Source organism: Schistocerca gregaria, chromosome X, assembly GCF_023897955.1.
Source record: "Schistocerca gregaria isolate iqSchGreg1 chromosome X, iqSchGreg1.2, whole genome shotgun sequence".
Taxonomy (NCBI): domain Eukaryota; kingdom Metazoa; phylum Arthropoda; class Insecta; order Orthoptera; family Acrididae; genus Schistocerca; species Schistocerca gregaria.
This window is the reverse complement of record NC_064931.1, coordinates 278,844,373-278,869,378: the sequence shown is the minus strand read 5'-3', so window position 1 is coordinate 278,869,378 and position 25,006 is coordinate 278,844,373. Positions and strand designations below refer to the sequence as shown.

Here is a 25,006-nt window from a genome sequence, read left to right as displayed (position 1 = left end):
ACCACCTTTTCCTCTTTACGACGAGACGGCGGAAGACTGGTCTGATTATGAAAAACATCTTCAACGGCACTTCTTGGCATTTCAAGTCGCGGATGACCAAACATGTAAGTCTCTGTTCCTTTCACGGATTTCACCTCAAACATATTGGTTGTTGTTGCAATTGGCTCCTTTGAAATATCCTGCATCTCTGTCCTTTGCTGAAATGTACTCACTTCTGTCCGTGTATTTTCAAAAGCATAGGCATGTGGTAGCCTCTCGTGTTGCTTTTTATCGTTGTCAAAAACAATCTAATCAATCCTATTGTGCTTGGGCTGCTGAACTTCACGGCTTCAGTCGAAAGTGTCAATTTGTTACTGATGTTCACAAAGAATCCTATGTCGATTCCATAGGATGCTATTATCCGGTCAGCGCCCAACAAAGAAGTTAGGCAACGTGCCCTTCAGTTGGCAAACCCGACTCTAGATGAAGTCCTATCCATCGCTCAGGCACAGGGTGACGTCGGGGAAATACAACCTCTGTGCGCTGTTGACGAAGCGTGCGGAGCGTCCCCGCCGGCTGACGTGGCTGCAGTACACTCCCAAGCGCAGCTTTGGCCTACCCATAAACAAACCTCTAAGAAACTGCAGGAAAACCCACGGCAACTTCCTTCATGTTTGCGGTGTTTTACGAAACATTCCGGGGAGGACTATCCCAACGTTTGGCCGTGTTTTACAAATGCAAAAAGAAGGGTCATGTGTCATCCGTTTGCAAATCCGACCACATACCTGACGTTCATTAACGTGACGCTGATTCCGCTTCTGTGTTGTCTGTCAATGGTACTTCTTCACTTTCAGGGAAGTTATTCCGCACTGTCCAAATCCTTGGTCGGGATGTTCGCATGCACGTGGATACTGGTTCTGCTCCCACTGTCATCAATTCTCAGACGTATCTTCAGTTGGGTTCTCCAATCCTATCACCTGTCACTAGGCAATTACAGACGTACAATAAACAGAAGATTTCTCTCTTGGGACAATTTAATGCCGAGGTATCTTACAAATCTGTCGTTCGCACTGTTTCCATATTTGTGGTCAACCAGAGTAACGCAGAGAATCTTTTTGGTTTTGACGGCTTTCGTGATTTTGGGTTCTCCATAGATGACTGTAAATATCATCTCTGATGATATTCCTTATGCTCAATTTAATTCCTTGTCGACGACATTTTCGTCCCTTTTTTCTCCTGGGTTAGGCCGTGCAAACTACTTTGAAGCTCATATCACGCTCAAATACACTGCTCGACCTAAGTTTTTTCGGGCTCGGCCCATTCCTGTGGCCCTTCGTGATCGGGTAAAATGGAAGCTGGATCGTCTCACTACTTCAGGGATCTTGCTTCCTGTCACTTCCAGTGAGCTGTCCTCTCCTGTTGTTGTCATTGCTAAGCCAAATGGTGATATTCGTCTCTGTGGTGATTTCAAAGCCAATGTAAATACTCAATGCCTCATCAACACTTACCCTATGACCCGTTCTGAAGAACTGTTCACTAAACTTGCTGGAGGCCACCATTTTTCTAAAACTGACCTGTCAGAAGCTTATCAACTTCCTCTGTACGCTGCTTCCCGGCAGCTTCTGGTGCTTAACACGCCTTTCGGCCTCTATCAATACCAACGTTTGCCATTCGGGGTTGCTTGCGCCCCTGCTCTCTTTCAGCAATTCTTGGAACAATTATTGCTCCCTGTTCTGGGTGTATCAATTACATGGACGACATTGTTGTCAATGGCTCCACCACTGAAGAACATCTTTAAAATCTCCGCACACTTTTTCATGTCTTACAGACTGCTGGTCTTAAGCGTAATCTTCAGAAATCACAATTTTTTCAGGCATCTATCACGTACTTGGGGTTTCAACTCTCTCGGGATGGTATTCGTCCACTTCAGCAAACTGTCGCTGCGATCGATGCCCTACCTCGCCCTACATCTGTTAAGGAACTGCAGGCCTTCTTGGCGAAAATAGCATACTATCACAGGTTTTAACCATCTGCGGCTTCGGTGGCTCAGCTGTTGCATAAAAACGTGCCTTTTCACTGGTCCGCATCATGCGATGCGGCTTTCCAGAAATTGAAGACGATGCTGAAACAGGCCCCGTGCCTGGCTACTAATCAACCTGCCCAACATCTTGTTCTGGCCACAGATGCCTCTCAATACGGGGTTGGTGCAGTCCTTGCGCACCGTTTTTCTGACGGTTCGGAACAACCCACTCCTTACGAGTCCAAAACGCTCACAGATGCCCTACAAAAGTATTCTCAAATTGAAAAAGATGCGTTGGCCATTATTTATGCTCTTCATAAGTTTGGTATTTTTCTCTATGGATCCTAATTTCATCTTGTTACGGACCACAAACCATTTGTTTCATTGCTTTCTCCATCAATGTCACTTCCCGACAAGGCCTCCAGCATTGGGCTCTTTACTTGTCTCGTTTAAATTATGAGATTAGTTTCCAGCCGACAGCTCAACATGCAGATGCTGATGCACTGTCTCGCCTTCCCATGGGTCCTGATCTGGCATTTGATAGGGACGAACTTTTGTGTTTCGACCTGGATGTTGCCGAGCAGCGGGTTGTCGACGGGTTCCCCATCACCGGGGACCGGCTGGCGGCTGCTACGGGTTCTGATCCTACCCTCTCCGAGGTTTTACGCTGTATTCAGAAGGGTTGGCCAGATCGTCCGTCCACTAAAACTTCTGATCCATTGCAGAACTACTACGCTTTGCGTTACCGCCTCACGGCTAGGGATGGTGTTATCATCGTTTCCAGCGACAATGATTCGCCGCGTGTTGTGGTAGCTGCGTCTTTGTGTGCTTCGGTCTTGCGCCTCCTTCACCAAGGGCACTGGGGTGTCTCTCGCACAAAATCTCTGGCACGCCGTCATGTGTACTGGCCCAGCATCAACTCTGAAATTGCACACACAGTCGCTGCCTGCGGCCCTTGTGCATCACAGGCCGCCGCCCCGAAGTCATCTTTGTCACCAAGGCCTTCGCCTGAGAAGCCCTGGGAGCATATTCATGCTGACTTCACGGGACCTTTTTAGGTACTTATTGGCTTCTCATTATTGACGCCTACTCTAACTTTCCTTTCATTGTCCATTGCACGTTGCCTACCACCGCGGAACCCACCAATGCTATAGCTCGTATTTTCTCTTTGGAAGGCCTTCCCTCTACTCTTGTTACTGATAATGGTCCACAATTTGCCTCTTCCAATTTTGCAGATTTTTTGTGCCCGTCACAGCGTCATGCATGTCATGGCCCCTCCGTTCCATCCACAGTCAAACGGTGAGGGTGAACGACTGGTCCGCACATTTAAGGCTCAGATGAGTAAACTCCTGACTTCTTCTGCTGCTCATGATGCGCTTCTCCAATTTCTGGCTTCTTACCGTTTCACCCCCATGGACGACCACAGCCTGGCTGAGCTCTTACATGGCCGACAGCCCTGCACGCTACTTCATCTTCTACGGCCTTCCACCTCATTGCCGCCGGCGACCTTGTATGGGTACGAAGATATGGCAGACGGCCAAAATGGTGTCCTGGCCACATCTTACGACACCGTGGCTGAAGCCTGTATGAAATCCAAATGGACACGGGTGTTGCAGTGAGTCATTCGGACCAGCTTCGGCCTCGTGTGCCGCAACATCTGCTCTGAATGCTGCTACACCACCCCCTTCAGCTCTACCTGATCCTCGGAATCTTGGAATCTCTCATTAATCACAACGCAGCCCTCTCACCATCATCTCGGTGCCAGCACAAGAACTGACGGCACCAGGAGACATGCCCATGCAGGAACCAGATGACCATCATCTGTCGTCGCAACTCTACTCGCCTCCTTCTCCTACGGACGCCGACACATCGGCCATGTCTCCTGTTCTCTCGACCTGCTATCATTGGGGACACTTCCGTCCATACGGGAAGCCTCCTCCTCGAGACTTTACAGCCAGTCAAACAACACCTATAGACGTTAGCAGTCTACAGGCCACCTCCATCAAGACCAGTGCAAAAAATTCAAAGGGGTAAAAGTGTTGTGACTCGCCGATCTCTCAAAGTGCCACCGCGCAGTTACGCGCATCCTCTACATGCGGCGCTGCCTGCCAGCCATGCAGCAGCCGTGCCACCTAAGCAGTCAGCCAGCAAGCGGCCGCTAGACTTGGACTCAGTGCTGATTTGACTGTCACAGTGTACACACATCTTACTTTGTTTACGTGATCTGTGACTTACATGTATTGTGTCGTCCTTGAAATATATTTGTCAAACTTGACGTTATAACACAATTGTTTATTGACACTTGGGAATATTCCCTTGTTAGTAAGTATTCCTGGATGGCCGAGTCCACACAGACCATCATCATAGGAGGTTCAGCATATAGAGCCACTGTGGACTAAACAGTGAGATCATCAGTTCCTTGGTCAAGAGCTTGTTCATTCAGAGGAAGTTATGTCCACCAGCAATGTTCTTGGATGAGGAAATTACTTAGGAGTGGTAAAAGTGAGGCACTGAAAGTAATACTGATGCCAGAGATGAAAGAATGATTTACAGAGACGTAAACGTATATAGTTACATAGGTTAGAGCAGACAAATGGTCTTCCAGCACTCAGCCATGGCGAGGAACCCCCCACCACCACCAACCCAATTTCAGGTGAAAGCAGTGGAGTAATGCGTACTTTTTAGTTAAGAGATTCAGAAAGGAAAAGGTTAAAAAAGTTATGGATATCAGTTGGACCACCAGTAATAAAACAAGATGAGATAAATAAATGGCTGTCCCCCAGGGCTCTGCATGTGCAGGGAGCATGCCCTCCCAGCTGTCCTCACCTCTGATCCTTCATAGGCAAAGCACTGAAGACGAAGACAGCACCCACTAATCAACAGAGTGCTATCCCTAAAACTTCAAAACAGGATGCGCAGGAAAGGAGGGATGAGGGGGCAGCAGGCAAAGTGGTCAGGGTCGAGGGTCTCCTTGACCCAGCACGTGGCAGGAGATACCCCCACCCTGTCCCGCTCTCACCCCATAAAATGTTACATCTGGAAAAAAAAAACAGTCACAGAGAAAAGAAAGAACCAGTTCAATTGTCCATGAGTTGTCTGACAACATGAGAGATGAAGAATTCAAAAGACCACGCTCAGCAGGGTCAGCCAGAAGGAGGGGGCATTCCACCAAGATATGAGCAATTGTCAGTAAGGATCCACAACTACAATGTACAACAAAAAATGTGTGTTAGTGAGGTACGACCAATGTAGCGGCAACATACAATGGTGGATTCCTTCTGGGAGGAATGGAAGGAAGAGTATGCTGCAGCAGCAGTCTCCCCGACAGTGTGGTGTTAGGTAGCAATAGCCCACCAGATGATGATCTATGTCTGAGTGAGCAGAGGCCTTCGTTGCACCTTCAAATGCACTCCTGGTGTTCTCAAAGTGAATGAGGGATGAGTAATTGAGTCTCTAGCCAAACAGTTGGCCAGTTTGTTCCCTAGGATACCTACATACGTGGGACCCAGAAAAAGACAACTGAGCACGTAGTACGATCCAGTTCAGAGTGAAGGTCATGAATCACAGATATCACAGGGTGACAAGAGTAAGAATGTGGAATGGTCTGGAGTTTGCCCATGGGGTCACTACGTATTAAAAGGCAGTCAAGCGAGGTCCATTTAATAAACTGGAGGTCTCTGTTTTTAGCCCTCAGTTTCATTGTAAAAATGCTAGATATTTCCAGCAACAAATGGTGTTCCTGATTGGAGGGAGATGTAAAAGCATAGCCTGCCCCATACATGGTTTTAGAGCTTTCAGTGTAAATTGCAGTCTTATATCCTGAAGAACTGAAAGGAACAGATGCAAGAAGGTCTTGAGGGTGGCTGTGACTTAAGGTCTTCAAAATATAAACATCATTTCAAAAGTCCTGCACACTGCACTTGAATGACCATTTTTGTGGTGTGACCAAGCTAAAATTCACATCAGCTGTGAGCAAGACTTTAGGCATGATGGTCATATGTCTTTGCTGATTCACATGGTTGTGTCATGAGTAATTCAGTTTAAAAATGAAGTTGATATCGAGTCAGGTTAGATTACACGTAATGAACAGTGTTCCTACATCACAATCAAATATTTACGTGAAAAGAACCCAACGGAAATTTACAATGCTTTGAGAGAGGTGTGTGGGAGTAATGTAGTAGATTGCAGCACAGTATCATGGTGGTCTGCTCATTTCCAGGAAGTTTGGGTAAGCACAAGAAATGGAAAACCATCAGCTGTAGCAGACTACATGTCTCAGGTAATTTTTAACATTTTGAGAGAGGATGGATGAGAAAAATGTGAGAAAATTGCATATGATCCCAGAATGTCTGTCACTTTAGTTTACAGAATCATAACTGAAAAGTTAAAGATGAGAAAAGTTGCTGTCAGATTGGTTTCACATGACCTGAGTGAAGAGTAGAAAGCAGATTGCAGAAGAATTGCTTCAGTGTTATCAAACACACAGAGAACAGATTCTGAAAAGCATTGTTGCTCTTGATGAAACCTGGATACAAGATTTTGAGCCAGAACTAAAGTCTCTGTCTTCGTAATGGAAAAGTTCCAACTCTTCATGTCCAAAAAAATTCCGAAATTCCACTGATGATGATCTTTTGGTATGAAATGAATGGAGTCATAGCAATGAACAGAATGCCCCATGGAATGTCTCTAACACGTGCATACAAGGGTGGTTTGAAAAGTTCTCGGAATCACCACGAGAGGTCAACACTAGCGCAATGAGTTATTCACTTGATATTCATTGGACTGTTGCCTGTAAACATGTGCTGCACCAGTGATCTTGGAAGGGAGCTGTGGCAATGATGTGGCTCTGTTGTTGTTCCCATGTAGTGATTTGCGAAGACTGAAAAAATATCTAGATTTGTGCAGTGATTAAGTACTCCGTAAAGAAAAGTATGAAAGCAAAGGACATTCCTGCCAATTTCCAAATACACTGGGGGACTCTGCTCCTTCATATTCTACTGTTGCCAAGTGGACAAATGAATTTAAATCTGGTCGGTAAAGCTTAGATGATGATCTGCGCAGTGGTCGGCCAAGATGTGTCACTACACCAGAAATCATTGCAAAAGTGCACAAAATGGTCATGGAGGATCGCCGATTAAAAGTGCATGAAATTGCTCACGCTTGCCAGATGTTGTCTGAAAGGGTATATCACATTCTAACTGAAGAATTAGAAATGAAAAAATTATCTGCAAGATGGGTGCCACGACTCTTGATGCTGGATCAAAAAAACATGAGAATGGAGATATCGGAACAACATTTGGCCCATTTTAGGAGGAACGAACAAGATTTTTTGTGCCAGTTTGTGACCACAGATGAAAATTGGATGCACTATTATACCCCAGAGACAAAACAACAGTCAAAGCAGTGTAAACATGCTGATTCTCTGCCACCAAATAAAGTAAAGACAATTCCTTCGGCGGGAAAGGTCGAGACATCGATGTTCCGGTATGCGAAGGGGATTCTGTTTATAGATTATCTCCCACTGGATGAACAATTACTGGAGAATACTACGCTAACCTCCTGGACAAACTGCAACAAAAGATATATGTAACACAGCCAGGTTTTGCAAGGAAGAAAGTCATCTTCCATCAAGACATGTGCCGTCACTATTGCAAAAATACATGAACAAAGGTATGAATTGCTGCCAAGTCCACCTTATTCACCTGATATGGCTCCATCAGACTTCCATCTCTTCCATACATTGAAAATTTTTCTTGCTGGATGAAGATTCACTTCAAATGAAGAATTAATAGCCGGAGTTGACAACTATTCTGCAGGCCTGGAGGAAGCTTGTTTTCGAGATGGGAGCAAGGCACTGGAACATCACTGGACCTAGTGCATTAATCTGTAAGGAGACTACATTGAAAAATAAAAAAAAGCTTCACCATGTAAGAACTTTTTTTCTATTCTGTTCTGAGAACTTTTCAAACCACCTTCGTACTACGAGCTGTTTCTGCAAAATGTTTTGTGCATGAAAATTTGTCAAAGAAAGCCTGACATACTTGCATTTGGTGTCATCATTTTGCACAATAACACATGACTGCTTATTACCCTACCAGTGAAAGAAATGCTAGACAACTGCGAATGGGAAATACTTCCCAACCACCATACAGTCCTGATATGAGCTCACCCAACTTTGATTTGTTTCCCAAACTGAAGGAACAACTGCAAGGAAAACATTTTAAAATAACTGATGAAGCTTCCCATGAGGTGACCTGAGTAATCAGGAAGCTCAACAATAAAGGTGCCCTACTAGGAACACAGAATCCCACAGTGTGCAGAATCTCACAGTGTGCAGAATCTCACAGTGTGCAGAACCACCGAAATGACCCTTATAGATTGGACCTAATTTATTGCCTGGGTACCAAGCAAGGGGGGTTGTGCGACAAAACACAGGGATTACATTCTAGGGAGGGTAGGCAGAGATCCTGGCAGAGGGCTGCAAGGCACATTCCAACAGGTAATCCTGTGTGAAGATGAGTGTCACTGGGTCGATGTCACTTGTACGCAAAATGAATAGGATATGTTGTATGATCGGGAAATTTTTGAATGCATAGGTGAGCAATAGTTGGTTTCATGGGAACTGAAGTGGGAGGAGCCTCATTTTGGCAAGGAGACTGTCTAAGGGACCAGTTCAGGAGGTGCCTGTAGCCAGTTCAACTCCACAATGATGGATTGGGTCTCACAATTTCAATGCCAAAGGTGCCACCAAGGCATAAACCTAGCAACCATAGTCAAAGTGAGATTGGATCAGAGCCCAGCAGAAGGGAAGGAGAGTAGTGCTATCCACATCGCAAGAGGTGTTGGCAATGAAGCAGAGAGCATTAACTTTCACATGCGGTTAGTCTTCTGTTGGCAAATATGGGGCAGCCAAGTCAGCTTCTTTCAAAGAGGAATCCCACAATTCAGGACTGTGCAACATTGTCCAAGTATTGTGTACCCAAGCAGAGTTCTGGATCACGATGAACCATGGTACAGTGACGAAAGCATGAACCCTGTTTTTGCAAGAGAGAACTGGAAACAATAAGAAAGGGTCCAAGCAAACGTCCATTGGACATTGCCCTGGAGCTAATGTCTAGCCAACACTACAGAGTGGGAGCTGTACCAAACGCAAGTCATCGACATACAGTGCAGGCCTGACCAGTCCAGACACTTAGTACAGAGGTCTGTGGGACACTGTCCTCTTGGACCCATGGAGAGCTGAGTGAAATACCATCCCTAATCGAGGCCAACCGGTGGGCTAAAATATGGTAGGGATCCTCAAAAGCCCCGGTCGTAGAGGATAAGTAAAATGTGATGGCAGTAGGCATTGTCATATATCTTACGTAGGTCAAAAAAGCCTGCAATGAAGTGTTGGGGCATTTACAAAAAGCCTATCAGACTGCTGTTTCCAACCTAACCAGATGGTCAGTAGCGGATTTTTCTTCCTGGAAACCACACTGATACAGGGACATAAAGCTTCAAGATTTAAGAAGTCAGCATAATCGCTGGGTACACATCCTTTCAAGCAGTTTGCACAGAATGCTGGTGAGGCTAGTCAGCCAGTAATTGTTGATGAGTGTTGGCTTTGTATTGGAAAGATGATACGATCTTGACACGGCAATGGGAAGACCCTGAGGGGATGGAGGTGTTGAGTAACAATCAGATGTTGTATCACCTGATTATGAATGGAATTACGGCCCGTGGCCATATCGTGAGACAAAGTGAATGGTTCATTACATAATTCAGCATGCTGAAGGGCAAAAGGAAGGGGAATGTCTTCCATTTGTCGTTTACATATCCAGAAGGTAGGTATGTAAGAAGAGAATGCTGATGCCATTACAAAGATCTGTCGTTAATTGCAAATTAACATTTAGTGGTTGATTTGCACTGGGAAATAGTTATTTTGAGGCTGTGAAAATATGAGTCAGTGGCCAATGGTCTGTATGTACAACGAAAGCATGCCCTTCCATCTGACATAAGTTCTGTGTAAAATATTGGCCATGATCACTGAGCATCTGTGATATTTTTGGAGAATAAGCCTGGAGGCTGCCAATGCCAATTTACATTCTGTTGTAGCACAGCACCGACAGCATGAGATAGGGCATCTGAGAAAATAGCTAGTGGGGTGTCAGTGATCAGATGAGAAAGGAGGGCACATTGTGTTGAGGCTTGTCTGACAGGCTTCAAATGCTTCCTGTAGTTCATCAGTCCAAATAACAGGCATGGAACCATGCAATTTGGAGCTGGCTGGTACAGCACGGAGAGGTGCCTGGGGTAAAAAATGATGGTAAAAGTTTATCATCTGCAGGTACCGATGCATTTTGTGTGCCGTTTTTGGGGCTGTGGAAGAGAGAGGTGCAGTGATGTGCTCCATAGGCAGATACGTACAAGTTGCGATAACCCAAAATCCCAGAAACGTCACTTCGTTAGCACAAATGACACATTAACCAGATTTATGAAGATTCCATAGTCACCAAACCATCGGAAAACTAAGCGTAGGTGTCTTTCATGTTCTTCTGAGGGTGACGATGCCACTAACATATTTGTGTATGCAAAGCAGAAGTCTATTTCCCACTAAACTGCACCAATAAAGTGCTAGAAAGTCTGTGCTATGTCCCATATGCCATAAAACACATATGGTAATTCAAACAGTCAAACGGTGTAGGTATTGCAGTTTCCTGAATGTCCTCTGATTCCAGGGGTATTTGGTTATAAGGTTTCACTAGGTATTCAGAGAAAATTAAAATTTAGAACAAAAATGTGAAATGTCTTCTTGTTAAATGAAAAAAAATTACTGAATTTTCTTATTTTGAATATTACCCATATTGATAATACTGTTCCATCTCTATAAATAAAAATGTTGTTTATTTTCTAACTGAAGTTTCACATTTATACACTAAACTTTAATTTTCACCCAATTAGTAATAAAAAATAAAAAATCTGTTAGTTTAGTTGAAAAATTAAGATTCAATATTTTGTTATCCAACATTTCAGTTTGATGATAAATATAGAAGTGAAATAAAAATAACTACTAGCAACAATCAACCTAGCCAATGCCATTACAATACTAGAATGTTACACACTCTCCTACACACATGCTCAAAATGTTTTAATTTTATTCTCAACAGTATTTGGAAACTTCAAAGTCATTTTTTAGTGTTTCTGTGACATGCATCATATTGCCTTAAGAAAGCAATTTATTTGAGGTATACTAACAAAAAGATTCTTTATTTTTTCCTGCCATGTACAAAGACTTCTAAGTGAACATCCAGATCTTTGAGATGATGTTGTTGTGGTCTTCAGTCCTGAGACTGGTTTGATGCAGCTCTCCATGCTACTCTATCCTGTGCAAGCTTCTTTATCTCCCAGTACCTACTGCAACCTACATCCTTCTGAATCTGCTTAGTGTATTCATCTCTTGGTCTCCCTCTATGATTTTTACCCTCCATGCTCCCCTCCACTACTAAATTGGTGATCCCTTGATGCCTCATAACATGTCCTACCAACCAATCCCTTCTCCTGGTCAAGTTGTGCCACAAACTTCTCTTCTCCCCAATCCTATTCAATACCTGCTCATTAGTTATGTGATCTACCCATCTAATCTTCAGCATTCTTCTGTAGCACCACATTTCGAAAGCTTCTATTCCCTTCTTGTCCAAACTATTTATCGTCCATGTTTCACTTCCATACATGGCTACACTCCATATAAATACTTTCAGAAAAGTCTTCCTGACACTTAAATCTATACTCGATGTTAACAAATTTCTCATCTTCAGCAACACTTTCCTTGCCATTGCCAGTCTACATTTTATATCTTCTCTACTTCGACCATCATCAGTTATTTTGCTTCCCAAATAGCAAAACTCCTTTACTACTTTAAGTGTCTTATTTCCTAATCTAATTCCCTCAGCATCACCCGATTTAATTCGACTACATTCCATTATCCTCTTTTGCTTTTGTTAATGTTCATCTTATATCCTCGTTTCAAGACACTGTCCATTCCATTCAACTGCTCTTCCAAGTTCTTTGCTGTCTCTGACAGAATTACAATGTCATCGGCGAACCTCAAAGTTTTTATTTCTTCTTCATGGATTTTAATACCTAATCTGAAATTTTTTTTTGTTTCCTTTACTGCTTGCTCAATATACAGATTGAATAACATCGGGGAGAGGCTACAACCCTGTCTTACTCCCTTCCCAACCACTGCTTCCCTTTCATGTCCCTTGACTCTAATAACTGCCATCTGGTTTCTGAACAAATTGTAAATAGCCTTTTGCTCCCTGTATTTTACCCCTGCCACCTTCAGAATTTGAAAGAGAGTATTCCATTCAACCCATCCTGGTAAAGATTCATTTTACACATGCTCTGAAATGGAAATCAAAATGTCCTAACTTTTGCTTGAAATACTCTTAGTATTCTTCATTTATCAGATTTGATGATATCCTGTACACAAACTTACTGCAGTACAACAAAAAAACACTAAAATACTGATACCAAGTAGAACAGCCATGATTTTATCTGTCATCGCACAATAGATAAGAAACAATTTTGCACTTAAACACTCTGAACACAATCGATACTTGACAGCTAATTTAAGAATTTAGCTGCAATTTGCTCTATCTGGCATTCATGAAAATGTAATACATCACTGCAAATAGAACAAAAATATGAGGAAAATATTGCACTGGTGTAAAATGTTGAAAAAGTAATAAAAAGTATTTGGTAAATTCATCAACCATTGAAACTCATGAATATTTAAAAAAACTACACAATTCAATACTCACATAGTTTAGCGCTTTCATTGCTCTGTAGACTTCATTCATAATGTCATTGGGTTTGCTCTGTGATCTAATACCTGTAAGAGGTAATAAATTCCACTTGATAAATTCACACATATATTTTTCTGTAACTTGTGTACAAGTACTGTGTCTTGAGTATTTAACCACCATCATTAATTTGGAAAAAAATGTTTGCCTTTGAAATTGTCCATTGCAAGAAGAAATAACTTAATAAATCCAAGAAATTATTTACATTCTACTAACGACAGCAGTTCAACTCCTCACATCAGCTGCTTCAAAAATGTAGAAATAAAATCATCTGATGCTTGTTGCATAACAACATAGGTCTTCAAATTTTGCTTCAGTGATTCTGATTCTACATTTCAAAAAATGTTTCAAATGGCTCTGTGCACTGTGGGACTTAACATCTGAGGTCATCAGTCCCGTAGAACTTAGAACTACTTAAACCTAACTAGCCTAAGTACATCACACATATCTATGCCCGAGGCAGGATTCGAACCTGCGACAGTAGTGGTTGCATGATTCCAGACTGAAGCACCTAGAACCACTCGGCCACCTCAGCTGGCTCTACATTTCAGTCTTCTTGCTGAGGCCTTCTTCCAGGAACAGGCCTCACACTGTGACATACTAACAGACTTGCAGTATTTCCTGCTTTTATTGCCATAGATGTTGATATTTAGCTACTGAATATGTTGTCATAACTCATGGAAGCATGTGATGCTGTACTAGTGGCTGTAGGGTAGAGTATGAGAGAAGTTGTGCATAAAGAATTCTTAAAAGAGCATGAGTGAGCTGCACCTCAAGCAACCTATCAAGTCAGCCATTGATGAACACACTGAAAAATCAGGATTTAGACAGTGCATACATTCACATTTTATCAAAACTACTGTATAAATGTAAACAAGAAGTCAGAGAGGCAGTCAGAATTACTAAATGCCTGGACAGTTTCAATTGTCATTGGCACAAACAAGATGCCACTCATGTTCCACCCTCCAGCCACCGATACACTGGTAAACACTTCCACAAATAATGGGAATATCATTCAATAACTAATTATCAAAATATGTGGCTATAGATGGGGAAATACTATCCTTAAACTAGCACAAGTTTGACTGTGCACCACAGTGTGCAGCCAATTCTTGGAACAAGGGTATTACTCAAGAAATTTAATATCAATATAGTTTACAATAATCTCCCAAAAGCTTTCTGCACCACTACTTATTCACATTAGATTTATAAGGACACATCAAAAATGGAAAGATAAGTCAATTTTTATCCTCCTCCCTTGCTCACCTCATATATGTGGATAAAGCAATGTTTCCAGTGAAGACTGTATGTCTTGAGGTTGGGAATATGCGCATGAATCACCTACGCAGCTGGCTTAAACAACAATTTCTGTGGTCCCAGTTTGGATCCACACCAAAATATTTTTCGTGAAATGTTGGCATAAAATCGTAACAAGTGCTTCATATTAATTTGTAATTTAACCATCTCTTTTAATGCAGTGTCGTAGGAAAGTTCTTGTAAAATGTAAATACTTTTAGATTAAAGAATATCACTCACCAAATAGCAGAAGCTTGAGTTGTCGATAGACACACACAAAAAGATAGAAAACTTGCTAGCTTTCAGAGTGTGTAGGGGCATAGTAGGTGGGAGGGTGGGGGGTGGGGGGGAGAGAGGTGTTTGCTCACCAAAGGATAACTCCAAAAGCCAGCAAGTTTGTTCCTTGTCCCCCCCCCCCCCCCCTATTGACAACTCAATGCGTCTGCTTTTCAGTATGTTATCTCCTTTAATCCAAAAGTCTTTAATACAATGGTTACTCAGAGTAGTAAAATGGTTACAGAATATATAAATCACAAGTTTGGAATGTCACCATTGCTGTATGCTCGATGGGCCAGTTACGTAATCACTTTGAACAATATTTTATTTTCCTTTCCAAAGCTGCCATAGCTCTCAGGTTTGCTCAACATTGGACTTTTTACACTCTACTGGTTTCTTTTTAATGCAAACTTTCCTCTGGGTTGCTTTTTTATAATTCTGAGAACATTTGCAAGTCGTATGAGATGAACTCTTTCATTATTTTGTAATTTTCAATTTAATAACAATTTTAATTTATATTTTGGAGAATATTTTTGTTGTCTCACTTTGGGTTCTAGTAGTGCCCTGCAAGCTCTCCACAATGACAGTGTCCCAGCTAAATACATTTCCATGCTACACCAGTTTATAACTTTACACAAAGCTAATTTGTAACAATTATATCCATGTGCCTGCACTGGTACGACGACATCATAGGCAAAACAAATACTGCATGCACACATGTACAGACATGGACTCAACCACTGGCTACACATTATTAGTCTCATGGTTATTAGCAATTCAAATCTGATGGTATTTTATCAAACTAGAAAGTGCGACTGATGAGAGAATAGATGTTTTCATGTCAAAAGTTTTAAGGCAACATATGTTGCCAATTACTGGAAGAGATGGACACAGTTGTTCCCACTGCCTGCACTCCAACATGACTGAGAAACAACTGAGAGCCAAGCCAAGTTCCACACCTGGAACTAGATATTGTCTCTGATGTGCATTTGTTTTCTGAAGCCCGCAGCCATTCCATGAGATGTAGATTCCTGTAGGATTTTTCTGACAGATGATATGACCAGTGAGATCTTAATAAAAGGTGTGCCAAGCACTGATTCAGTAGTAGAACCTATACCTATTTATTAATGTTCCAATAAATGGTGTATGTTTCATGGAATGTTGAAACAGGAGCCAGAAAATAACTGTGCACCACAGGCATAGAGCATGCTGGGTGTAGAACAGGGAGGATGTCTGCTGCACTGGAGTGAGGGCGTAGACAACCGATTAGGCAGTCTTTTTTACATTTATATTTTCACTCATCAATCAACTGTCTGGTGGTATATAGTTTCAATTACACTGAAATAATTCTATGAAATCAGCTCTTACAATTTCACCACTATGAAAGTCCTCATTCCATTGCAGCATGAAATATAAATATAAAAATAAACATAACTTATTTTAAAATTTAACAAGAAACTGAAGTGACTAAAATAAATCTACAATAGAACTTCAGACTTACCCAAATGCCACTTAGCTCTTTTGACTGGAGTTCCTCTAGAGCGTCTGTCAGTTGCCCCACTATTGCTTGTAGCAATAGCTTTATCACGAATGGCAGCTAATACACATACAATCACAATGTTAGAAACGTTTCATTATTATAATTATTATGCTATCATGAAACAAAAACAATCAATAACGAGATACTTACGCGCTATTCTTTCAGGATGTGGTCGAATAGGACTAGGATTCAGCTCATTTGGGCTAAATGAAACAGGTGGAGGACTGCTTGCAACATAAAAATCTTTGAGCTCTGCCTTTGCAGCTTCATCGGCAATTCTTTTATTGTCAATTATTAAATGGTACGCAATAGCAAGCTGATCATGAGGATTACCACTCAGCAAGGCATTGTGAACTTCATGTTCCTTCACACCAAATTTCTGTAAGATTAACAAAGCTCATTAGCAGGATAACACACTAGATCAGACCACATAAGAATGAATTTAAAAGCTGGAAAGACAGAAGTGCCTATTGCTTTATACACAATTCCCTGTGGTATTACTGTGAAACAAAATTGAACCTGAAAATGAGTTAATGGGTGGTAGCAATGTCCTCTTACTGCAATGCTTGTTAGGCCGTTTATCATTACCTTTCTTCGAGTGCACCACTGCACAGTGTAGATGACTGTGACTAGAGCATCATAAACCTACTCTGGTCAAGTCGCATAAATGAAGCTGATGAGTATAATGTTCCTACCCAATATATAAATTGCTGTTACTACTTTGCATAAACACTATAAAGAATCAGATTAAGATTTTGGTATAAAATATGAGGAATAAGAACTTTATGGTGACAAATCAGCTATCCTATATTACAAACACAGCTGTTGAACATTTATTCCAACACTAACATCCAAGTTGATGAACCTACAGAGAAGTACCACTGTCTCAGTACAACGTAAAATCCTTGTGCGGGGTGGTCACCACATCAAAATTTCTATACCAGAAAGGATACCATGACGACCTGCTGATTGCCTGCATGTAGCCTGAATACAAATCAGTATTGAATCACTTCATGATGAGGAAGGCTGGACTCTTAAGTTAAATACAATGTTCTGGAGTGGTTTTTAAATCTGTTGTGGAGTGATGTGTAATATTCTATTAGCATTTTTGAGCACACATTTTAATGGCTTTCTTTTATTGGTGGATATAAATCAGCCAACTACCACATACAGAGTTTCTGCAACAGAAAGAAAGCCTCATGAATTGCTTATGGTGGTGATTAACCTCATTGCAATACTCAAGGGTGAGCTAGGATTGATGCTCGAGCACAATTACTATGAAACTATCATGCTCTCTAGGACTTATGCACTGTACAATTTATATGAGGGGCACATTTAAAACAATTTTTTTCTCAGTTTCTATGAGACCATGTGGTTAAAGGCTGTTTGTCCAAAGAACATAGAATTCTGATGGAATTAAAAGTAATTTTAAAACAAAAGATTAATGACAGTATATAACTGGAGTGGCCAAAACATGGCATGAAAGGCTTGCTTCTCTTCTATGTGCACAACCTTCCTGTCACCTTTATACGCTGTATACAGTAGATATTTCCATTATCCACAAGTTATACACGAAGTTCTAAAAATTATCAACTACATCTGCTCAAATGCCAAGACAGACAGATTTTTCATTTCTTCTATGATGAATTTGAACAATTGTGATTTTTTTGATGACCTGTCTGTTATAACCTTTAATCACCAATAATTGCATGGATATTCAAACACACTCACTTAGAAAGAATAGCTGGTTACATGATAACAACTCAGTATCTCTTATTCGACTGCCGTGCCGTGACACGCGGCTGGCGACGTTCGTAGCTAGGTGGCGCTCCCGCACTCAGCCAAGTTGCGGAGCGCCTCTATCACCGTTTGCGCGTACTGTCGTGGCGGCACTGTTAAATGTCGTGGCACTGTCACAACAATGTCTTGGTATTTATTTGCATAAAGGCTATCAGTAGGCTATGTTATAGCAGCCTGTTTCAATTACTGGATAAAATCAAACAAATTCTGCCAAAAATGAAAAATCCCTGAACTTGACAATCAATAGTAGTTGTTAGATATGGCTTTTAGTTGTTATATATGGCTTTTGTTACAGAGGTTCAGCATTTAAAAACAATACACATATCATTGCATGGCAGTGAAAACCTAATTCCTGTTTTAACAGAAAGGGTGTTCAGTTCTCATAACATATTATGACTGTTTTGGAAAGATCAAGAGGCTAAAACAATTGCTCACTTAAAATGTATGAAGAAAATTAATGAAATCTCTACTGAAGTTCAAGCACAGACAGAAGATTATTTATGTAAAATGTCTGAGCTCACAAAATAAATAAATGTCATACTCTATACAGAATCTTATTGGTATTCTGTCAGGTCCAGTGGCCTTTCCTCTTTTGAGCAGTTTCAGTTGTTTTTCTATCCCATTGTCATTTATTTTTATATCTGTCATTCTGGCATTCATGCAACAATTTAAAAGAGGAACTGCAGAACAATCTTTCTCAGCAAAATAGTTTTAGCAAATGATGTTTAGTGTTTCAGCCTTCTCTCTGTCATGTGTTTTGATGTCATTATGATCACAGGGTCAACAATGGTTTTGATACATATACTAGTTTAACATTAGACCAAAACTTCTTAAGATTTGTCTTTCAAGTCTGTACATAGAATTTTACTTTTGACTTTGTTGAACACTTCATGCATGGCTCTCTTTTTGCTAAGTTTGGTTTTGTTCCATTTTTGTTTGTCTGTGAAGCTATGGCTGTGTTTAAATTTGCAGTGTTCTTTTTCATAGCACTTTTCTAATGGAGTTGTCCAGCGTCAAGAGGTCTTTGCCACCACACACGACTTTGCTCGTTACAGACATTAACATGGTACATTATATGATCAATCCCACATGGAGGGTGAACACAGGACCTACACAATAGTAAATGTGTAGCCACTGATATGAGCTTACATTATGCAAATTCTCTTGCTTTTTGCATATGTTCTTTCTCTCCATAGCCTGATTTCACCTTTTTGTTTCACCCTCTTTGCCAATCAGTAACAACTAGAGTTCTTTTCCTTCTGTTTCCTTCCCTTGGTTCTAATTTCTAGATGTTCCAAATCATATCTACTCCTGATACCTCATTGTTAATTATTATTTTATCTGGATTACCATCATGTCCTGAGCATAGTATCTGAGCCTCTTTGACATCTGTTACTCGCATAGTCAAAGGACATGTTTACTTTTAACATCAACACTTGTCTGTGTGTATTTTTTGCATGTCAGAAATGCATCCTAATTTACTTAAATATGTTAGTGTTATCTGCATATCAACAGTGAGTTTTTTTTTTTTTTTGTCAACAGTGCAATAACACAATTATTTACAAGGAATGCCTGCTTGCATAAACTTAATTTCTTCTATTGTATGACACTAGGTAAACTATGACAAAATTTGGCATACCAATATGCCTTTTGAGAGGTTTCCTTTGTGATTTGTATAGTTTTTGTTACAATTTAATTTATAACATAAGCTGACTGGGCTCGTAGATTTTAGGAGATTATTTTGTGTTGTTTGGATTTTGTGATAAGAAATTCAGGTTTTACCTAGCTGACGTGTCTACTGGATTATAGCTTTCTGAAAATTTGATTGCTGGCTTTGTAAGTGACGTAAAAGACTTTTTATTAGGATTCAGTTTTCGTACGTATTCAAACAATGTTTTCTAGGAAAAATACATGCATTTCTAAGTAGATGAAAAATTCCCTTTGTTTGACGAATATTCAATCACAGAAATCAGAGGGATACTACTATTGGACCTGAAACTAGGTAAAACCTGCTAATTTAGTATTCTGAGCCTAACAGAGTTCAGGGATCAACTGTGTGTGTGTGTGTGTGTGTGTGTGTGTGTGTGTGTGCGCGCGCGCGCATATGAGAGAGAGCATGCACTCGAAAGCAAAGAAAAACTTTTGTTAATAATGTCAACTTGTTGTAACACAATCATTTTGGCTTAACTAAGAAACCATAACAAGATAACACTGTAGCACAATCAGAAATTGTAGCAACATTGTTGCTGGTGGCAGAATATTGTTCTTCATGTTTGATTTCCACTGAAACAGAAAACAGTGTGTATACATTTTATAAAACCTCATTGAAAGAGAGTTACGGATGATTGTTTTCTAATGGCATGGCACTAGGCCAGAATGACTCTCCACTTAGTGTTTCCTAACAGCATGGCATAAGGCCAGCATGACTCTCCACTGGTCAAATTAGACACTCAGCAAAAACTTAGAAGACATGAAACAAAATGATCCACTTAGGTGTGGTATTGCAATGCATTTGTTTCATGATTTATGGTGTCATATTGATGTTGCCAGCAGAAGCTCTCCAGCTTACCTTAATGGAGTAGTAGTCCTAGTCAAAAGGATACTGAGGAGAAAAGGCATAGCTGCAACCTATGGAATTGTTTCAGAATGAATTTTTAGCTCTACAGAGGTGTGGACATTTTTTTGAAAATTGTTGGAAGAATAAAATTATGTGATGGACTGGGAGTCAAACAAAGAATTTTGCATTTCATGGGCAGTACTCTTACTGACTGAGTTATCCACACACAACTCATGACCCTCCCTCATAACCTTACTGCCTCCTGTACTTGTCTCCTACCTTCCAATCTTTGCAGAATCTCTCCAGCACAGAGAGCTGGCCCGAAATTCATTGTACAAGAAATCTCTACAGTTTGCAAATCACTTCATATACACACATTAAAAAAAAAAGTTTTGCATCACCTCAGTTCCGAGAGTTCCGGAACCTGTACAGAAAATTGCAATAGAGATCAACATAAACATCATTTCCGCCCTTTTTATTGCTCATGAAAACCACACATTGCATGTTATACCACCATACAGTGAGACCTTCAGAGGTGGTGGTCCAGATTGCTGTACACACTGATACCTCTAATACCCAGTAGCATGTCCTCTTGCATTGATGTATGTCTGTATTTGTCGTAGCATACTATCCACAAGTTCATCAATGCACTGTTGGTCCAGATTGTCCCACTCCTCAACAGCAATTCGGCGTGGAGCCCTCAGAGTGGTTGGTGGGTCACATCACCCATAAACAGCCTTGTTCAGTCTATCCCAGGTCATGTCCGATAGCGTTCATGTCCGGAGAACACGCTGGCTACTCTAGTCTAGTGATGTTGTTATCCTGAAGGAAGTCATTCACAACATGTGCATGATGCAGGCACGAATAGTCGTCCATGAAGACAAATGGCTCGCTAATATGCCTTCAATATGGTTGCACTATCAGTTGGAGGATGGCATTTACATATTGTACAGCCGCCTCCCGTGACCATCAGCGGTGTATGTTGGCCCCACATAATGCCACCCCAAAACAAAAGGGGAGCTCCACCTTGCTGCACTCACTGGGCAGTGTGCCTAAGGCATTCAACCTGACCAGGCTGCCTCCAAACATGTCCCCGACAATTGTCTGGTTGAAGGCATATGCGACACTCATCGGTGAAGAGAAAGTGATGCCAATCCTGAGCGGTCCATTCGGCATGTTGTTGGACCCATCTGTACCATGCCGCATGGTGTCGTGGTTGCGAAGATAGACCTCACTATTGATGTCGAGAGTGAAGTTGCGCATCATGCAGCCTACTGTGCACAGTTTGAGTCATAACACAATGTCCTGTGGCTGCACGAAAAGCATTATTCAACATGGTGGCGTTGCTGTCATGGTTCCTCCTAGTCATAATCTATAGGTAGCGGTCATCCACTTCAGTAGTAGCCTTTGGGCAGCCTGAGAGAGGCATGTCATTGACACTCCTGTCTCTCTGTATCTCCACCACGTCCAAACGGCATTGCTTTGGTTCACTCCAAAATACCTGGACACCTCCCTTGTTGGGTGCCCTTCCTGGCACAAAGTAACAATGCAGACATGATCGCACCATGGTATTGACCATGTAGGCATGGTTGAACTTCAGACAACACGAGCCACGTACCTCATTCCTGGTGGAATGACTGGAACTGATTGGCTGTCAGACCCTCTCTGTCTAATAGGCACTGCTCATGCATGGCTGTTTACATCTTTAGGTAGGTTTAGTGACATCTCCGAAAAGTTAAACACACACACACACACACACACACACACACACACACACACACACACATTTTCTTTCTCAATTTTATTTTTCAGTGAGGCAAAGATTGAATTCACAACAGACAATAACATCTAAATGGAATTAGTACATGAAATATACCTAACATTTGACAACAAACTCACATTAATAAACACTTATTTTTCTCAAAGATAAGAAACTACAGTTCTTCACCTGGTAATAGTGGAAATATTAAATAGCACCACATTACCTCACAAACTTCATTAACTGCATCAGTATCAATAACAGATGCATCCTGTTCTACTGGAGATGGAAATAAGTATGCTGGTAACTCTTTCTGGAACCACTCATGTTTCCTGTAATAGTATATAAAAACACAAAATGAAACACTAAGAAGGGAAATACGTTTTTATAGGCTTTAAAAAAAAACTATACTGCTACTTCAATTAGTATTTTCTAACATAAATTAGTGCAAGCCTTGATTATACATTTCTATTAAGGAAAGAAGTAACTAATTAGTAATATTATTCAGACAGTACACTTAAGAGCACAAAAATTGGCTGCAAAAATCACAGCCAGAGTTGAAGCCCTGTACAGCACTGACACAAATGAAATTCAACATGTCAGTTTTTCAGTCCATGTTGGAGACACACTTAAAAAGAAATATCACTTGATATATTAATTGTAAATGGCTTTTCCAGCATTCTAGACCTACACAAAGAAGAAAAAAACTTTTCTGCAAATTGAATATGAGTTCCCTGCTAAAAAAAAGTATGTTGCATTGGAAAAAAATTCACTGTTGGCCCTTCTAATTGAAAGGACAATACAGAAACTTTCTGTAAATAGTCTGAGAATATGATTTTTGTGTGGCGTCAGACAATTTGTTAGCTAAGTTTCTTAATATGTCTCTTCCCACCACTATATTTTCATAGTTTTTCTGTACTACCCTTTGCAGATTATGCAAAGGGGGTAGTTAAACATAGTGCTGCATCTCTTGTAGCTTTTCCTATGTAACACTCATTTTATCCCCACATGGTACTCCCTATTACAAGAGGTGTTGCTCTGCGGACTGAGTCATAGTGTAATAACCGTTCATTGGGAGTAGGGAAGTCTTAATCCACACAAGGATCAGTTTAGAAACCAGCAATTGGCAACAAATCTACTAAATATACTATGCCATAGCCTATAATCAATTAGTAGGACATCTTTACTGCTTTCAAGTACCCAGAAAGAAAAAGGGAACACAAAAAGTTGACAACACGGCAATCCACAAGGGCACAAAAAGAAAAAGAAACATATATTTTTGTCATCACTGGATGGAAAATTCAAGGTACGGATTTTAAGAATTTAGAACTAGATCAACTCGTAAACAGAGAGTTCATAAAAACTATTGTAATAACAACACAAAAGAGAGAGAGAAAGAGAAAGAAAAACAGAGGGAGAGAGAGAAGAAATAACTGATCATTATAGACAAGTTTGCCGTGGAATTAATATCAACAAAACAGCAAAAAGAAGAATGGAATTTACAATAAGTAAGTTACCAGGACAAATATCGACAATTATACTTTTTTTGGAATGAAAGGATTATCTAAATGAGGTTAAAACTGATGTTAGGGTAGCCAACAATGATAGGAATAACAATGATAGGAATATGTGCATCAACAGAAGATGAGGGCACAGAACATGAAAGCTTCAACTCTATGTTAAAGGAAGTTATAAGAAAAGTTGACCAAATAGATTATTTAATATTAGTTGGTCATCTTAAAATCGTAGCCACATAACAATGCTATCTTCTGTTGGAATACATGGTGAACACTGGTTAACAACACAGAAAGAGGTCATTAGATTTTATAATTTATAACAACTTAAAAACCACAAACACATTTTATTACAGCCACACTTAGACAATTTGAAATTCTTAGTCCATAATAGATTATACACTCCTGGAAATGGAAAAAAGAACACATTGACACCGGTGTGTCCGACCCACCATACTTGCTCCGGACACTGCGAGAGGGCTGTACAAGCAATGATCACACGCACGGCACAGCGGACACACCAGGAACCGCGGTGTTGGCCGTCGAATGGCGCTAGCTGCGCAGCATTTGTGCACCGCCGCCGTCAGTGTCAGCCAGTTTGCCGTGGCATACAGAGCTCCATCGCAGTCTTTAACACTGGTAGCATGCCGCGACAGCGTGGACGTGAACCGTATGTGCAGTTGACGGACTTTGAGCGAGGGCGTATAGTGGGCATGCGGGAGGCCGGGTGGACGTACCACCGAATTGCTCAACACGTGGGGCGTGAGGTCTCCACAGTACATCGATGTTGTCGCCAGTGGTCGGCGGAAGGTGCACGTGCACGTGCCCGTCGACCTGGGACCGGACCGCAGCGACGCACGGATGCACGCCAAGACCGTAGGATCCTACGCAGTGCCGTAGGGGACCGCACCGCCACTTCCCAGCAAATTAGGGACACTGTTGCTCCTGGGGTATCGGCGAGGACCATTCGCAACCGTCTCCATGAAGCTGGGCTACGATCCCGCACACCGTTAGGCCGTCTTCCGCTCACGCCCCAACATCGTGCAGCCCGCCTCCAGTGGTGTCGCGACAGGCGTGAATGGAGGGACGAATGGAGACGTGTCGTCTTCAGCGATGAGAGTCCCTTCTGCCTTGGTGCCAATGATGGTCGTATGCGTGTTTGGCGCCGTGCAGGTGAGCGCCACAATCAGGACTGCATACGACCGAGGCACACAGGGCCAACACCCAGCATCATGGTGTGGGGAGCGAACTCCTACACTGGCCGTACACCTCTGGTGATCGTCGAGGGGACACTGAATAGTGCACGGAACATCCAAACCGTCATCGAACCCATCGTTCTACCATTCCTAGACCGGCAAGGGAACTTGCTGTTCCAACAGGACAATGCACGTCCGCATGTATCCCGTGCCACCCAACGT

At 41.5% G+C, this 25,006-nt stretch overlaps 1 protein-coding gene across 1 annotated transcript in view; it reads right to left on the bottom strand.

The window, feature by feature from the left end:
• LOC126297698 (5'-AMP-activated protein kinase catalytic subunit alpha-2) overlaps positions 1 to 25,006 on the bottom strand; it is a 146,098-nt gene that overhangs the window by 53,418 nt on the left and 67,674 nt on the right. The window contains exons 7-10 of the mRNA XM_049988821.1: positions 22,301 to 22,406; positions 16,109 to 16,337; positions 15,920 to 16,015; positions 12,805 to 12,875 (exon numbers count right to left, since the gene is read on the bottom strand). Of these exons, the coding sequence (XP_049844778.1) occupies positions 12,805 to 12,875; positions 15,920 to 16,015; positions 16,109 to 16,337; positions 22,301 to 22,406 (502 nt within the window). The remainder of the gene's footprint in view (positions 1 to 12,804; positions 12,876 to 15,919; positions 16,016 to 16,108; positions 16,338 to 22,300; positions 22,407 to 25,006) is intronic.